General features: G+C 43.9%; 4 protein-coding genes across 5 annotated transcripts; 3 read left to right on the top strand and 1 right to left on the bottom strand.

Moving 5' to 3' along the window:
• The first annotated feature begins 10 nt into the window (after positions 1-10).
• LOC108133115 (PRKR-interacting protein 1 homolog) lies at positions 11-869 on the top strand. Its single transcript, XM_017252886.3, has 2 exons — positions 11-234; positions 292-869. The coding sequence occupies exons 1-2, from the start codon at positions 61-63 to the stop codon at positions 829-831; spliced, it is 714 nt and encodes a 237-aa protein (XP_017108375.2). The 5' UTR covers positions 11-60; the 3' UTR covers positions 832-869.
• A 335-nt stretch (positions 870-1204) lies between these two features.
• Lis-1 (LisH and WD40 domain-containing Lis-1) lies at positions 1205-7361 on the bottom strand. Its single transcript, XM_017252885.3, has 8 exons — positions 7207-7361; positions 3952-4059; positions 3586-3886; positions 3369-3525; positions 3128-3305; positions 2931-3066; positions 2520-2871; positions 1205-2450 (listed from the first exon to the last, which is right to left on the bottom strand). Exons 2-8 carry the CDS (start codon positions 3987-3989, stop codon positions 2377-2379), a joined length of 1236 nt encoding a protein of 411 aa, XP_017108374.1. The 5' UTR covers positions 3990-4059; positions 7207-7361; the 3' UTR covers positions 1205-2376.
• Positions 7362-7829: 468 nt separating this feature from the next.
• On the top strand, positions 7830-15609 carry Ptp52F (Protein tyrosine phosphatase 52F). Of its 2 annotated transcripts, none has more exons than XM_017252882.3 (17): positions 7830-7972; positions 9415-9529; positions 9590-9725; positions 9786-9898; positions 9959-10492; positions 10554-10706; positions 11552-11848; positions 11916-12217; positions 12283-12457; positions 12512-12634; positions 12690-13004; positions 13057-13401; positions 13468-14080; positions 14136-14335; positions 14394-14464; positions 14520-14654; positions 14711-15609. In XM_017252882.3, exons 2-17 carry the CDS (start codon positions 9439-9441, stop codon positions 15419-15421), a joined length of 4314 nt encoding a protein of 1437 aa, XP_017108371.2. In that variant the 5' UTR covers positions 7830-7972; positions 9415-9438; the 3' UTR covers positions 15422-15609. The 2 variants fall into 2 exon arrangements, with proteins under 2 accessions (XP_017108371.2, XP_070134114.1); XM_070278013.1 differs by lacking the exon at positions 7830-7972 and adding an exon at positions 9314-9332.
• A 220-nt stretch (positions 15610-15829) lies between these two features.
• LOC108133041 (splicing factor YJU2) lies at positions 15830-17100 on the top strand. Its single transcript, XM_017252710.3, has 3 exons — positions 15830-15929; positions 15986-16554; positions 16617-17100. The coding sequence occupies exons 1-3, from the start codon at positions 15906-15908 to the stop codon at positions 17020-17022; spliced, it is 999 nt and encodes a 332-aa protein (XP_017108199.2). The 5' UTR covers positions 15830-15905; the 3' UTR covers positions 17023-17100.
• The last annotated feature ends 1 nt before the right edge of the window (position 17101 follows it).

The raw sequence follows: 17101 nt of genomic DNA, 5'->3' as shown, positions 1-17101 counted from the left end.
AGGGTCTATCGAAAACTGTTTGGGTTCCGCTCTGGCCACACCGACCAAGCATAAATAAACATGTCGCTGATAAAAAACCTAATAAAGGAGCCCGAGATCAAGCCAAGGAAAAAGAAGAAGGATGCGGGATCTGGCGACAGCGACTCTGACGATAAGGACAAAGCCCCGCGTTCCTTCGTCAAAACCGCCACGGACCTGCAACGGCTGAAACTGGAAAAGCTGATGAAGAATCCAGTAAGACTAATGGCACTTCTCTTTAATATGGCATTTTAAATTGATTTTTGTTTATAGGACAAGCCCGTGGTGATCCCTGAGCAGCGGAGGGAGAGAGACTACATGTCCTCTGTGCCCACCTTTGTTAGGAACGTAATGGGAAGCAGTGCCGGAGCCGGATCTGGAGAGTTCCATGTCTATCGCCACCTGCGCCGCAAGGAGTACGCCCGCCAAAAGAACATACAGAATCAGAGCGCTCGAGAAGCTGCTGACGACGCCTACCAACAAAAGCTGGAGGACAACCGCAAGGCAGCCGAGGAAAAGACTGCAAAGAAACGGGCCAAGCGGCAGAAGAAGAAGCTGCGAGCAAAAAAGCCGCGAGAGGCCAAGAAACCCGAAGCCAAGGAGGTCTCGGAGTCTAGTGGAAGTGCTTCTGAGGATGAGGAAGCCAAGGAGAGCGCGGAAAAATTAGAAGCCACAAACGAGAAGGACGAAGAGGAATCAAAGTCGGACGCTGAGGAGACAAACCCACCAGAAAGGGAAGTAGTTGCTGAAGAACCACTCGATGAGGACAAGACCCCAGAACGTAAAGCTGAAGAACCTACTAATGAGAGCTAAGCAGAAAGTCTACCATCCCTTTCATCCGCTTTCAAAAAATACACCGACTAGTTATTAATAAAACAAAATTGCAGTTTTATTTATAGGAGTTTTCGTTATATGTATAACAGGCGAACTCTACACATCGCCGTGTATTATAGAATTTGTCATCTGAGGCCATTGATTTAAAGCAGCTTGTTTGAAGAAGAAAAGCAGGTTTGCGGTTTGTGTATTTCGATTTCTCGACTCTAGTGCATTGTTATATCTTATAATAGTATGGTGCAACATTATAGCATTTCGAGTACAGTAAATGCTTTCCAAAAAATTTGACATCAAAGGCAATCAAGTCAAGTTATAGGTCACACACCCTTGACAGAAACAGTCATATCCCAAATTGGTTTTCTCGAAGAAGCAAACATTTATTGATTTCAGTGTTTTGTTTTCATGGAATCCAAAAATTTGTTCTTCAAATGATTGGTGTTCGATCGATTTTTCGGCTCATTTTGCATACATTTATACGAACATTTCGATTTTTCCACAATTTGTATAATAATTTTATATATATATATATGTATGTATATCTTTTGCCTTTGCACTTATAAAAACTATTAAAATTAAATTTGCAGCATTTTTCTACTATGTAAACCGTAAAAGTAAATCATATTTTGAACTTAAGCCAACTTAATTTGTAAGCATTTTGATAGACGTTTGTTTTGCTTTTGTTGAAGATCCTTTCGCAAAAAAGAACACAAAACAGGGCTTTGGATAGTGTTGTGTGTGGATAGTTGATAAAAAGAACTCGACATTGAAGTTACCTCGGTTATGGTAAGAAGAGCATACTGAATACAATTCGAGTAGTTCTCAATAACAAATTTATCTTTGTGATTTAAAAGGTTTTCTTCTCTTTTCTAATTACTTGAAATACTTTCTTCCTTTTAGCTTAAACTGCCTTCAGCGTATTTTTCTATTATGCTTAGTTTTTCAAACACTTAAACACGTCAACTTCATTTAATTTTTCTCGATTGTGTATAAGTGAGGGTGTGCTCGGGTACAAGTTATGGATGGATGGATGGAAAAAAGAATTAATCGTGCCACACTGGAACAGCTGTCTGTCGGATAAATTTTGTTTATAAAATTGTAAATACTTTTCGCTTTTAACGATTTCCACGACAAACTAGGGAGTCTGTTACTTTTTAGCTAAAAGAGGAGACCCGCGGGCCGCGGCGACACGGCTTTACTTTAGGTAGGCATATATTTAGGCATTAATGTATATGTACTTTGTATATAATAGGTAGGTTGGTAGGTAGTTAGTTATTTAGAAAGTCGTACAATTAAATAAATAATTCGTTTTCGCCAGTTTCATTCACTTTTAAAATACAATTATGTTCATTTTGCATGCGGACGCTGACACAGAAAGCGCCTGGAAAATAAACTGCCGCTATGGTGGCTGAGACTGCTCGCATACGTGGGCGTGGTGTGTGTTGGTTGGTGTGTGATTTAATATATTAGCTTTCTTTATGTTTAAATTGAGAAGTAAGCAGAACCCTTGCCAACTGTTTCTTTCCTTTAACGACATTCCCAGACCTTAACTGTTTGATCTACGCTACCGCTAATGACGTACGGATGCGCTTTGTGAAAATCTGCAAAGATATAGAACATTAATATGTATTCTTGGAGTTATAATGCCTGTGGGAGGAAGAGGTACCCACCTATGGAGGTGCAGAAATGCTGATGCGCATAGAGCGTCTTCATGCATCGTTTGTTGCGCAAATCCCAGACCCGAATGGTCTTATCGTCGCTAGCCGAGACTAGGTACTTTCCAGCCGGATGGAATGCCAGGCCACGCACCCAGTTGTCATGGCCATTCAGCGTGAATAGGCATAGCCCGACGCTCACGTCCCAAATGCGAATGGTCTTGTCGCGAGAGCCAGAGGCGAGGAAGGGACCCTGGTGGTGACCCTTCTTGTTGTCCGCTCCGGCTGCCTCGTTTATCGCCGAGGCAGCAGCTTCTGGCGCCCATGCAATGCACTCCACAGTGTGCTCATGATCGCGTAATTCAACCTGGAGCGATATTTTATTATTAAAACCATGAAACTCTATTGCCATTTAAGCACTCAAACCTTGCAGTCTCTCGAATTCGTCAGCCAAACACGGATTGTGTGATCATTTGAGCATGTGGCAAAGATACTGCCTTCAATGTGCACTCGCACCATTCGCACCCACTCCCTGTGTCCGGTGTAGGTTTTCACGCAGTACCTAGCAAGTGGAATTTCGATTTGGAAAGTGCCTTCTTGGTGGGGTTTTACTTTTAACTCACCCTGTGGCAACTTCCCACATTTTGACGGTGCGGTCTCGCGAAGCGGACAGAACGTAATCGCCGGCAGGCACGAAGGCCACCGAGGATACATTGTGATCATGACCATGCATGGTTTTGACGCACTCATAGGTCTGCTGGAAATCCCACAACTTAATAGACAAGTCGGCGCTGCAGGAAGCTATAAGAAACATATGGAAATTAGTCCAATTCTATATAGTAATGGAGAAAGGCCTTGTCTCACCCAAGAGCTTTCCCTGGGCATCAAATGCCACATCCTGCACCGAGTCTGTGTGTCCCTTCAGACTGCGCTCGTACTCGCCAGTTTCGAAATCCCAAATCTTAATGGTGGCATCCTCAGATGCAGAAACCACAAGTCCAAAAATGGGATGAAAGATTACCTGAAAAATGAAATATTACTTTTTCCTTCGGTTTCCAAAAGAGAAAGTCAAGTAACTTACCCTCGTTATGCTGGCCCGATGACCGGCCATGGAGTATTTCTCTGGTGGCCGCGGTATCCACTCGCCGGGCGTGCGTTTGTTCTTTGTGGGTGCACCCTCGATGACCTCCTTTTCAGCTTCGGTTAGCTTAGCCTCTAGTTCCATCACTTTCTTCTGCAGCCGGATGACGGACGTCCACTTCTTCTCGAGCAGACCGCCAAACTTCTTCTCTGCCTCTGAGCTGAGATCGGCTTCCTTGCGGAATGCCTCCAGAGAGTCTGCGTACCCATTTGAGCCCAAATAGTCGGCAATCGCTTGGTTACTAAACGAAGAACAAGGTTAATTTGTGAGAAAGTCATCCTAGTTTATAGATAAACATGAACTTACAGCTCCTCGCGCTGCCGCTGCGACAACACCATTTTCATACTGTTTTCTGATTTGGCTTTTATTGCTGCTCTCGTTCGATTTGGTTTACCGCCTTCAGTTCGTGCAGTTCTGCAATGGAGGAGAGAGGCGATTTAATAAGGTAGTACTAGTACTTTCCCCTTAACTCTAGCTGCAATTAGAATACAAATATTTTCATCCGCTGGTGATGTTTCATTCGACATTGGGATTTCCAGTTCTATTCTATGATGAATTGCCAGCCAAGCTGGAGAGACAGGAAATTGGTTTCGCAAAAGTTAAATGCCAAAAATGCCAGCGAGTTTCGTTTGAATTCTCATGGAGGGCAAGTCACCCACATTTTTTGGGTTACTCTGTGTGTTTTTTTTGCCCCAGGTCTTTGGGTTTCTTTCGGCTCATCTTTCGGCTCATCTTTCGGCTAGTCATTATGGTTTTATTTTGCTGCGATGCCAAAACGGAGCATCATCATTATTATGATGAGCAGTTTTGGTTTGTGGCACAGATTTCTGTGCTGCGGCTTGTACCTCCAATAATTGGACAGAAGTAGTAATCGAAAAGCTACTGCTTCGAGCTAGAAGCTTGGCAGCCCGGCAATTAAATGGCAGTTCAAGGGTCGGCCACCAATCGCGAAAATCTAGGCACCAGACAACTACCATACTTGTATAGTTATAGCACTTGTTTGTGCTGCTACTGCAAGACCATTTCAATCAACTCAAGGTGGGCGAATCACAGGTACTGTAGCACGCCATAAAGCGGCAATCAGAAAATCAGCGCATATCTCGCGTCTCATACTTGATAACGCTAGCTGGGCGGCTGGACAGGCTGGGCAACCTGGACAAGTTGGCCAACTGGCCCGCGTTGCCAACTAACGCAAGGCAAAGCCAATTAGCCGGACTTAACGGTAGTTCAAGAAACTTCTTATAGGTAAATAAGGCTGCGAAAGACGAGACGCGACGTCCAGAGACAGTGGCACACACATTCGCCAGCGACACGCTTAACCCGTTGACTAGGAAATGACGTTTTCAAATTATTTTTGGCCAAATGATATTTAACGATTTTTGTTGTTTGAAACCAGCAACGCCAAAAACTGACCAAACGGGTTTGAGTCACTACGGTACTGGTGGAAAAAATAGCATGTGCCATTTTGGTTAAACTTATTTAAGCTTAGTTTTTAAGGGCTTAGTTTTAAGATAAAATATTTATAAAATATAACTATAATCTTTGTTAAACTCTTAGTTATCTTTATAGATCCTTATATCTATATATATAGATCCTATCCTTTATAGATATGCTATTTTCTTGACCGCAACTATAGCCATGACTCATTCCTCTGAGCGAGACTTGCCCCTTATCAGCTGGCGGAGCACTCTGGCGGACATTTGAATATTGTAGGTGGCTGCGTTCCACCGCTAACTGCGCATCTAAATATAAAACATAGAAACAAAATCAATAAATGTTTCAGCGTCACGCGTATTTATGGAAATAGAGGTGGGCGGTCCGGGTGGAGGTTAAAGGTCGAGCATTTGGCATGGTACTTGGTACTTTTCTAGGGCTCCTCCGGACAGAGTCAACAGCTTTTGTGTTGTGGCAACCAGCATTCCAGCACACCGACATGCGCACTGCCACCGTTATTCGAAATGTATGTGGCAGTAACGGTGCCACCCAGAAAAAAAAAAACAATAAGAAGGGGGCGTTTGGGTCGCACGCTTCGCTAAAAAAAATATATTACAAAATCAGTGGAAAAGGCAGCCCACTAGATTCTCATTGTGGCCCAGCTTGCTCAAGCCATTTGGAATTTGAATTTAAAATGGTTTTAATCCGGCCACAGTGGATCTGGCCACGCGGGGGCGTGGGAGCAGCGAGACCAGGGCTGCAGCACACCCAATAAGGACGCCTCTCTCTCTCTCTCTGCCTGTCTCCCCTGCTGTTTTGGCAACAGACCTTGCACTTGCCTCATTGTAGCTGTTGTTGTTATTGTTGGCTCTCGCTTGTTCAGCGTGTTTTTGCGTGTTTCATTGATTAACCCACACACATGCAACGGGCGAATGCAGCACAGATTTCAAGAGCAGAGAGGAAATAAAAGCTTTAAACTGCAACTTTAACCCTCCAAGCGATCGGTGGCGGAGAAAGGAGGCTTCAGCAACTGGCACACCTTCTTAAATGTACCAATGTGAAATTAAAAGTACCAATGCTACCAATTTCTTATCCAAAAGGGCCAAGCTTTCTGGGCTGCAAACGTGGTACCTGGTGGGCAGGTATTTAGATAAGCCGTTGCAGAGATAAGGGGGCGGGCGGGTACAAAAGACAAACACTTGGCGGTGCCAGAGGAGACAGAAGTCAGGGCAACACAGCGCTTTCCACACATTCCGGGAAATGGCAAACAACGGGTCTCGTTGGATACCTAAAAGAACGCCCTGGCCATGGCCATAGTGGAAAAATGAAACAAGATTTCTTGGGCGCATTGGCAGAACTGGTTTGGGCCATTTCTTTCCATTTGGCTTAAAGGTGTTAGGCGGCTAGAAGAGTCGGTCGGGCAGACTTATTGCCAGGAACCGGGGAGTTGGCTAAAAATCGATCAATCGCCTGCTGTTGGGTCGTCTTGGGGTGCTTTCGAGGGGGAGGACACATTCTTTAACACATGCGCAAAAATCCGCAGACACAGACGTGCGCACACACACACACACACACACACAGAGATACACTGAAGCACAGCGATGTGTCATCGCTTTCTGGTGGTTGTAAAAAATGTAATGTTTTGTTTCTTCGTTATTTCATTTCGTTTTGCACTGCTCAGTCCAATACAATTGTGCACAATTTGCATAACTCTTTCTCTTTCGCTTGTTTCCCGTTTTCTTTTCAATAACAAACACAAAGCAAACACACAATAACAACAACGCCAACAACAATAAACTGTTACGACGGCCATCTTGAATAGAGAGAAGGGGAGGCAGGGGCAAGAAGAGTGAAAAAAAAAGAGTTCAAAAGGCACTATGCAAAATTGGAAAGGACAAAACCAACAATTGCAAGCACTGGTTTTCGAAATAACTATTGTTCAGGTGCTCGTTTTATTCGCCTCCACTCGGGGTACATAACGCGCGTACCAATACTCAGGCATTATCATACATATGACACTTTTTCCCATGGCATTTTTTTCACACAGGTCGCAGTTGCGAAAATCGTTGTTTTGCGGTCTTCCTCGCGGCGATTCAATTTTTTTTTTTATGCGCTACGCATACTTACTTCCGCTTTTTTGCTTATTGCTTCATACAATTTTAATTTAATTTTTTTTCTCAAGAATTATACGAAGGAATTACAATTACGCAGAATGACGGAGATAGGAGATAGAGATGGTTGTTTTGTTGCGACTTCATGTGTTGGAAAACGTAGTATTTCGATAAAAACCAGAGTTGCTATTTAACCATATTTTGGGAAAAATTTATAAAAAGAATTTTTTGTACCAATTTATAGGTACATTATTTTGAATTAATGTTTGGAAAGCTTGTTGGGTAATTGGAAAAATGTTGATAATTTTGTTGGGGCGAAATAAATATTTACGATTCCACAGTCTGGCAACCTTTTTTCGGTAATTTTTAGTGCTGTAAAAACAGTAAAGGTTAATAACGTGAATGGCGGCTAAATTTAAACGAATTTAATATCTACCGTTGTTAAAACCAAGACTCCTTATGGAGGAAAACTAGTTTTCCAAATTCTATTCACCTTAAAACTTCTCTTAATCGCTTACCAACTCTGCTGCTTGCGAATTTGTAATAAACTTGCAAATGTTATCTTACTCATACACATTACGGGAGTAGGGTTTCCTTATCAGTGCTCATTCAGTCCAAGAGGCGTTTATTTATTCCCGTTCACGCTCAGTTTTCAACAAACGCTCAGCGGAAACGGTTAAAATTAGTTCGTCCGATATTGACGATCGTTAGAGTGTCGAATATTTGCTGTCGCGCGCACCTTAAAAAAAAAAACCGACAGAATCAGTAACGATCTTGCAGCCGTGAGTGTTGTTTTTTGATATCACCAAGTTTGGTGCCAATTTCATTGTGCAAATTGCCAAAATATGTAAATCATTTTCCAAATTAAGGCTCTCACGCCCCGTCAATATCAAAGTGATCAAATTAATCAGCCAATTTCTCGTAATACTGCCCTGCCATAATAACCGATAACAAGGAATCCATTGAGCTGACGATCGAAATTTTAAGACGTTGTGAAACAGGAGCTTATCCTGCCTATTGCGAGCTATTTTCAAAGGCTTCATTGCGCTTTTGTACTGAAATTGATGAAAATTTATGACTCCCGTCGGAGCTTAACGAACATATGCACGTTATCTGGACCTGGGTTCTGATTATATGCGCTTGATAAAGGCCGCTTGTCGTGTGTAACCGTTAAATTGTTATTATTGGCTTATTTGGTGTGTTTGGAGCGACGCGATTTGTTTAACCAATTCAGCCAACAGGGCCCTAAAAACCTGGAGCCAACTGTCTTTGCTATTCCCTATACACTAGAACAGATAACAAACGCCATCAATAATTATTAAAAAGTGTAATTTTATTTGCCTTTAAGAGCTGTCTTTGGCTGCTTCCGTTGTTGGGGGCGACAACAGAAATTAGTAATTAGAGCTGCAGTTTTCGCGGTATTGGTTCGATTAGAGCATCAGCCCCAGTGACGCACCCCCATGTCGTCTATATTTATCTATTTTATTTGCAATCAATTGGTATTTCGAACGCGTGACAGGATTGCAAACAAAGCCTTGATTAGTGATTCGATTTTGAACCTAAATATATAATTTTCGTTGCACTGTGCTCTTTTCACTTCGATTTTTAATTTTTTAGCAACCAATATTGTGTCCAACAAGTGAGATTATTATCAATTTCTATATCTGCTGGCCACTTTGGCTGCGGATGAAGTGCTCTGATAAGATTTTCAAAATTAACACACATAAACCTCCTGACATTGGTCAGATTGGGTTTACGAAGGCGCTTCCCATTCCCAGTAATTGTCCATGAGTTGGGTTGAGTTTATCGAGTGCTTACTTGGGGTAAGACCCACATTTTGATACCAACTAGTGCCCTATCTTGCCTCGTTCTTTGTTTACATTTTTCAATTATTGGAGGAATTTTTGCAATTACCATACATAAGTTCTTCGGGGGCTAGTGATTAAAAAAAAATTAATAATACTGGCGATAGGGGGACTGTATTTACATTTGTTGCGCTGGTCAGCAACTCGCCAGAAAAAGTGTGCTGTTCATAAATTCAAATTTTAATCACCCTTCGATTCCAACCGTACAGTGAACTCTTATTTGTTATTTGTTATTGTAGGCACTAATTATAAGAATACGAATTCGATTTGCAATTGGGTGAGGTTAATGCTTTTGGGAAAAATCCCAGAACCAACCGGTTTTATATTAAATTATTTTTATTTTTAATAATTTACAACAGCATCAGAAGCAATGTGGCCCTAAGATGAGTATCAAGCATCAATGGAAGCCATCGTTCAGGATATACGGGTTGATTCTCATCTTTTGGGTTGCCTGGGCCGAAGGACAGAGCTCCAGTAACTATCTTATATTAAAAGTTATAAAATAATAATATATTAAACATTTAAAACATTTAGAAACGGAGGTTAATGTGGCATCTACGGCTTATACCCTTCGCTTTACTTTAAACGATGATACGGAGTACTCCATCAGTGGTGTCACCTGCCGCAATTCCAGTGGAAAGGAAACGATAGCCAATCAGGATAATGTATGGTAAGAGAAGTATCTTCGGAGTAGGGGATTTCCTTAAAAACTTCCTTATGTGGGTTACAGCGAAAGCCTCGATCCATGTACCTTTTACACCTGTGTGGTGTCCTTTCGAACCAATGTAGCCGAAAGGCCACCACCTTCCGAACAGATTATTTATGCCTACACGGAGTATAAACGTGAGTGGACTTTTGAAAAGGGTTTTTTTTTTGGAATTAATTCAATTGTATTTTATTTAGAGCCTAGAACCACTGTTAAATCACTGGAGCCCACGTCGCATACCATCAAGATATCCTGGCAGACAACCGATCGAGCTTGTGTGGAAAACTTTGAAATCAATGCCAAGGCTTCGGCCACGGGCTTCGGCTTCAACGTCGTCCAGCTGAACGAGAAGAGTACTTACACCTTCGACCAAAATATTAAGGCCTGCCTCACCCACGAAATCACCCTCGTGACCCGAAACAATGCCAGTCAAGTGGTGGACACAGACGTTAATACGGTGGACACACTGTACGCAGAGCCGGGAGATCTCTCGATGAACGTCACTAACCTGGCCAACGGCATTACGATGATAACTTGGAACGATCCCATCGAGGAGTACTGCATCAGCAACTATGAGTTCAAGTGGCGGCGTGACGACTGCCCGAAGGACACAAATCCGGAGGAGAGCACTACAATGGAGCCCACCACTCTGACCACCCCTGACATGGACTACGACCTGAGTACCACCACGGAAACGACCGCTTCACCTTCAGAACCAGACGATGGCAAGGGTGAGTGACTAAATTTAAACAGAGGATTGGAAATCCCTAATTTCCCAAACTCTCCCCCCAGTGGAATGTAACTGGAGTGAATCTACCTCCGACGGCAAGCTTCGAGAGTACTTGCTGATGGACCTGCAAGGATGTGAGCCATACACCTTCGAGATTTTCATAAATGAGAATTTGACGTCTAAGGCTTCACAACAGTTTACATCGGCTGAAAAAGGTATGTACATATTACCTCTATTGGCGGAGAACCCATTTTTTAATATTTTTAAGATATTAATCTTAAAAATTCGGTTGGACATTGCCAAAGATAAAGGTTTTAAAATTTAAAGGGAATTCGTTTCAAAATTTTGATGCAGATTCATAGAAAATGGATCTACGATTCGTTGAAGGTATTCCTCTAGAGAATCAGATGGATATTGGCAAAGATATAGCCTTTGCGGGGGTCCATACTGTCCTTCCCAGGCCCGTCTCAAATTTTGGAAGGGGACCCCTCAGAAAATTTGACGAAAAATCGAAAAAATATTTCGTTCCAAGATTTTAATGCAGATTCAAAGAGAATTGATCTACGATTCGTTGAAGGTATTCCTCTTGAGAATCGGATAAATATTGACGAAGATATAGCCTTCGCAGGGGTCCATACTGTCCTTCCCAGGCCCTTCTCAAATTTTGGAAAGGGACCCCTCAGAAAATTTGACAAAAAATCGAAAAAATATTTCGTTCCAAGATTTTAATGCAGATTCAAAGAGAATTGATCTACGATTCGTTGAAGGTATTCCTCTTGAGAATCGGATAAATATTGACAAAGATATAGCCTTCGCAGGGGTCCATACTGTCCTTCCCAGGCAACTTTCAAATTTTGGAAGGGGACCCCTCAGAAAGTTTGACGAAAAATCGAAAAAATATTTCGTTCCAAGATTTTAATGCAGATTCAAAGATCTCTTGAGAATCGGGTGGATATTGGCGGATGGATATTGGTGGATATAGCCTTTGCAGTGGCCCATGGTGTCCTACCCAGGCAACATTCAATATTTTTAAAGAAGTAACTCTCGAATTCCGTTTCAGTTCCCAGTGTGGTTTATGAACCCACACTAAGTGCAGATCCCAATAAAATGGGAGAGTTGAGCTGGACGTGGTCGGAGCCGCAGGATCATCCAAAATGTGTGGCCAACTATAGTGTAAGCCTGACTGGACCCAGTCAGCGTTCGGTTAAGGTATCCGAGGACTTGGTGACCGAGGAAAAAACGGCTGTATTCGAAAATCTAGACCCGTGTGGAATCTACACTGTGGGAATAGTGCCGATTATGTTGAATGGAAGCAGTGGGGCCTCTTATAAAGGAGAGGGCACAGTTCAAGAAGCTCGTAAGCAATGATAAGATTGGTATATAAAATTCCGTGTTTACTAATGAAGAACAATAATTACATACAGGGCCAACCCAGATCTTAGAACCGGTGGTAACACCAGATTCGTTTTCGCTGGAACTGAGTTGGGATATACCCGCCTATGCGGATCTGTGCATCGATGGCTATCGCCTGTCTGGCTGGACGGAGGACGAGCCCATTGTGGAGGGCCTCAGTGTCACCACAAAAAATACAAATGTGTCCTACTCGAATCTGGTCGCCTGTGAGATGTACACAATCCAAATCATTCCGTACACCAGGGGAAGTCAGGATGGAGACCCGAGACAGGTTGACGCTGAGATGCGACCAGCGATTGTTTCCAGTTCAAAAGTGAGTGTAATATTATTCAGACTGGATGTAGAGTGTTTATTTTCTATCATTGCCCTCAAATAAAGATCAAGTTTGAAGTGTTGACTGGCAGTACTAGCTCCCACAGTCTGGAGCTAAGCGCTTTCAATAATGATTACAACAACTCCTGCCCGACCATCTATGCTTTTTTTGAATGCAAAACAACTGATAATGTTCCCAACAAACAAGCTGATCGTTACGTCGAAGGACACACTCAAAGAGGTGGGTATCCATCCTCCAAAGAGTAATCCGAAACTCATTCTTATAACCCTGCAGGTTTCCAGGCGGTTGTTAGCCCACTTTCCCCGTCCACCACTTACGTTTGTTATGTGACACTTTACAATGTGGCCGGGCCCTCGGAAGTGCTTAGCAGGGCCGGGATCTCAACAGCAAACTATTGTAAGTAATACAGGAGAATCTTAGAATGGATGATTCACTTCCTTTTGATTTATAGTTCCTGAGAGGCCGGAGAATTTACACAACGAACACAGGACGACTAACAGTCTCCAGTTCAGCTGGGATCCACCCACCTATCTAAACGGAGCTCTTAAGTTCTACCAGGTGTTCCTAATGCTCCACGAAGCCAACTACTTTATGCCCGAAGATTGCACCATCGATGAGTGGTCCAAGTCGGAGACCAATGCCCTAACCACTTCCAACTATTCAGCGTTATCGCCAGGAATGAAGTACATGATCCAGGTGGCTGCTCAGAATGATTTCGGAATGGGTGACTACACAGCTCCTGTAATTGGCATTACTCTGCCCACCGGTATACATAAATATTTTCAATATAATACACACTCTAAGATTGTACTTCCTAGTCTCTGACAACGTTACCCAGTTGACTGTAGCACCAATGGGTCCCTATCCGGATCCCAACCTTCAGTACTTCGCCAACGTGACCATCACATGGACAGTGCCCTGCAGGTCGAATGGCGAGATCGAGTACTTCCTGCTTGTCTTCAGTGGAACTCGAAAAAATCACGAGAATATCGCGTTTAATCGCACGGTTCAGTTGGATACAGAAAACAAAAAGGGTCGGATGTCCTACACGGAGACAGATATGCAGCCGGAGTACGACTATAGGGTGCTGGTGGCAGTCAAGAACCTCGATGTGGATCAACTGAGTTACGGAGTGCCCGGCCAGTGGCAGTCGCCAGCAGGATGTTAGTACAAAGGGCATTATTCATTTCGAAGACCTCCTTCTTATTGGCTTTTTTTTGAATCCTTAGTACCATCACGCCTGGGGGACGAGCTGGTGGGTCAGATGCGGGTGAAAACCGAGGAAACGAATCATCCAACTAAATCGGCGGTGGTCCGTCTTCCAGCCAGCATCATGAACTCCGAATCGGGTGACATCCAATACGTTGCCCTGTTGGTCTCGCAGAAGAACTGCGCCGGAACGTCACAGCCGGAGTTGGGATTCGAGGTGTCCAAGGAGTGGCCCAACTCGCTGACCTACGAAGAGGCAGGTGGCGATGGCAGCGGCGGTTGCGTTGCCCAGTACCAGACAACACCCTTTTACTGGAAACCTGTGGCCACTGTCCGGTACCGCCGGAGCACTGACAACACCACGGACTCTGACTCCGAAATTGTATTTACCATCGGCGAAGACAAGTGTCCCAACGCTGATCGATTCTGCAACGGGCCTTTGCTGGCGGACACGGAGTATTATCTGGTAGTGCGATTGTTCACCTCGTCCGGATACAGTGATGCTGCTCTCCTGGAGTTCAAAACTGAGGCAGCCATCAAGGTTACCTTGATCCTGGTCAGCGTTTGCTCTTGCCTGCTCCTGGCGTTTGTGATCGGATTGGTGGTCTTGTGGGTTCGGAAACGTATTGCTTGGTAAATCCTTTAAATATACAAAATATCGAATAAATAATGAATGCTTTTCCCGCAGGCACCGTGACTCTGGCCAAGGAATCGAGGATCCTTTTGGCAACATCATTGCCAAGAACTTTGCCATTTTCTATGCCGAGGTGGCCAAGCCAGAAAAATTGGCTCGGGAGTTCAAAGAGATCACCGTTGCCGCCGTTGTACTGAGCTATGCAGCTTCGGAGTTGGGTTGCCATAAGAATCGCTACGCAGACATATATCCTTGTAAGCAAAATATAAATAAATATTTTTACAAAATCATAAAAAATTGTGCATCACCTAGATGACAAGAACCGCGTTATACTGGACATAGATGCGGAAGGCTCGGACTATATCAATGCCTCCTTTGTGGACGTAAGTGATTTATCCTTCAAGGAATTCTGACCTTCAACTTAGCTCCATTTCACAGGGTCATACTCGGAAAAAAGAATATATAGCCACACAGGGACCAAAACCGGAGAGCGTAATGGACTTTTGGCGCATGGTGCTTCAGTATAATGTACGGATTATTGTGCAGGTCACCCAATTCCGCGAAGGCAACATAGTAAGTGCATAAGATTACTTTTTGATCCCTTCCTAAGGTGTGGAGTATCTTCACAGATCAAATGCCACGAGTACTTTCCCTATACCATGCGAGGATTAACCGTCACGGTGAAGAGCAAGGAAAGCTTTGACCTTTACGACCGCACTGAGCTAACAGTGGTCCATGAAAAGTACGGCTTCAAGGAGAAGGTGGTCCACTTTTACTTCAAGAAGTGGCCAGATCATGGGGTTCCAGAAGATCCAATGCACCTGATCACCTTTGTGAAGAAGGTAAAGTCGGAGCGGCGCCCCAATTTCTCGCCCATTGTGGTCCATTGCAGTGCCGGGGTGGGTAGGACAGGGACCTTTATTGGTCTGGACATAATCATGCAGCGTCTGAAGAGCGAGTCCAAGATCAACATCTTCGAGACGGTGAAGAAGCTGAGGTTTCAACGCATGAAGATGGTGCAGACCCTCCAGCAGTACACCTTCCTCTATGCCTGCACCTACGAACTGGTGAAGCACAAGATTCCCCGGGCGGCTCTAAAGCTTGAAGGTCGTCCCAAGCCGCTTAATGGGACTGTTCCTGCTCTTTCCGCACCCAAGAAAGTGAGCTTTCCAGACGTGGAAGCCAGTGCCCATAGCGACTCCGAAGCGCCAGTGGTGACTGCCCCATACCCGAACCAGGAAGTAGATGTGCCTGTTCTGCAGCTACCTGCTCGGTATTCTGGTCAGCGGAACGGTGGTCCTCAAGCCGACACAATCAGCATTACGAGCACCAATATGTGAGGCAGAAAATGACATAACCTGTATATTAATTGTATTTGTATTATGCGACCACAATTTATGTGCAATAATAGCCAAAGAAATGTGACTAAATCGTAGAAAATGGATCTTCAAAATGGAGCTTTACAACTAAATAATTTTTGTTTTTACCCTTGTATTTATAAACAAATGCCTATTATCGCCAAATAAAAGTATTATTTTTTGGGTTTTGGTAAATATAATTTAAACATTTTTAAACATGTAACTTTACCAATTTTATAAACAATTTAAAGTATTTCAAAAGTCCGCGCAAGAAAGTCAAAGTTATGGACAGAGTCTGTTAAATAACAGTTGAAGGTCAGTATTGGATAGCGCGATAATATATCGATTACAATATCGATGTTGATCACCCATATTTATTATCTGGCCAGTGGTCACACTAAAGAGCAACGACAATATAGAATAGTGTTTATATTTATATTTCACAAAGTTTTAAGTTTTCTGCAAAATGTCGGAGCGCAAAGTTCTAAATGTAAGTTTTTCTTCAAATCCACAAGCATGGCTCTCTTTTGACCTTGTTTCTTGCAGAAATACTATCCCCCGGACTTCGATCCGTCGAAGATTCCGCGCATGAAACTGGCCAAAAACAGGCAATACACCGTCCGACTAATGGCTCCGTTTAATATGCGATGCAAAACCTGCGGCGAGTATATTTACAAGGGGAAAAAGTTCAATGCTCGCAAGGAGGACGTTGAGAACGAGACATATCTTGGCATCAGGATCTACCGGTTCTACATCAAGTGCACCCGCTGTCTGCAGGAGATCTCCTTCAAAACAGATCCCCAGAACACAGACTACGAGATTGAGGCGGGTGCCACGCGCAACTTCATGGCCCTGAAGTTGGCCGAGGAGCAGGCGAGACGCGAAGAGCAGGAGGCTCGCGAAGAGGAGGCCAACAACCCAATGAAGCTGCTAGAAAACCGAACACAGCAGTCGCGGAACGAGATCGAGATGATCGAAAGTCTCGAGGAGTTGCGCGACCTGAACCGCCGGCAGCAGACCGTGGATTACTCTACCATGCTGCAGCAGTACAATACGGTGGAAACGGAGAGGGAACGGTTGGAAAGGGAGGAGCGCGAGGACGAGGAATTCATAAAGTACGTCGAACGGCAGCTGGTTCATAGCTTTCCTTTTTTAACATTCTTATCCTTCCCTACAGATCCGTCAAGTTCAAGACAAAATCCGATGGAGCCTCACTAATAGTGGCCGAGGAAATTATTGAAGAAATCAAGGAGGAACCAGAGGAGACGTTACCAGCACCACCATCAGCCAAGCAGGCCAAGACAAGCACTCTCAGCGTGGCCGCATCGTCTTCCAGCAAAGCACTTGCCTCAAAGCCATTGGTAAAGCGAAAGACACCCTTAGTATTGGTCAAACCCAAGACAGTTGGGGTAACGCCTTCAAATGGAACCAAACCTGCAGTTAGTAAGCCAGTCGAGTCAAAACCACCAGCCTCCTCAACGTCTGCGACAGCGGAGCCGAGAGCTCCTGCTCCCGCAGCTTCTGCGCCAGTTGGGCTCTCGCTTCTAGCTGCCTACAGTGACAGTTCCGAGGATTCCAACTGACTCAGCATTTACTTAAGGCATTTTATAATTAAATGTACTCTTGAAATAGTCACAATAAATGCTATTGTTATTTAGTAAC

Source organism: Drosophila bipectinata, chromosome 2R (assembly GCF_030179905.1).
Source record: "Drosophila bipectinata strain 14024-0381.07 chromosome 2R, DbipHiC1v2, whole genome shotgun sequence".
Taxonomy (NCBI): Eukaryota; Metazoa; Arthropoda; class Insecta; order Diptera; family Drosophilidae; genus Drosophila; species Drosophila bipectinata.
This window is presented reverse-complemented; position numbering and strand designations above follow the sequence as displayed.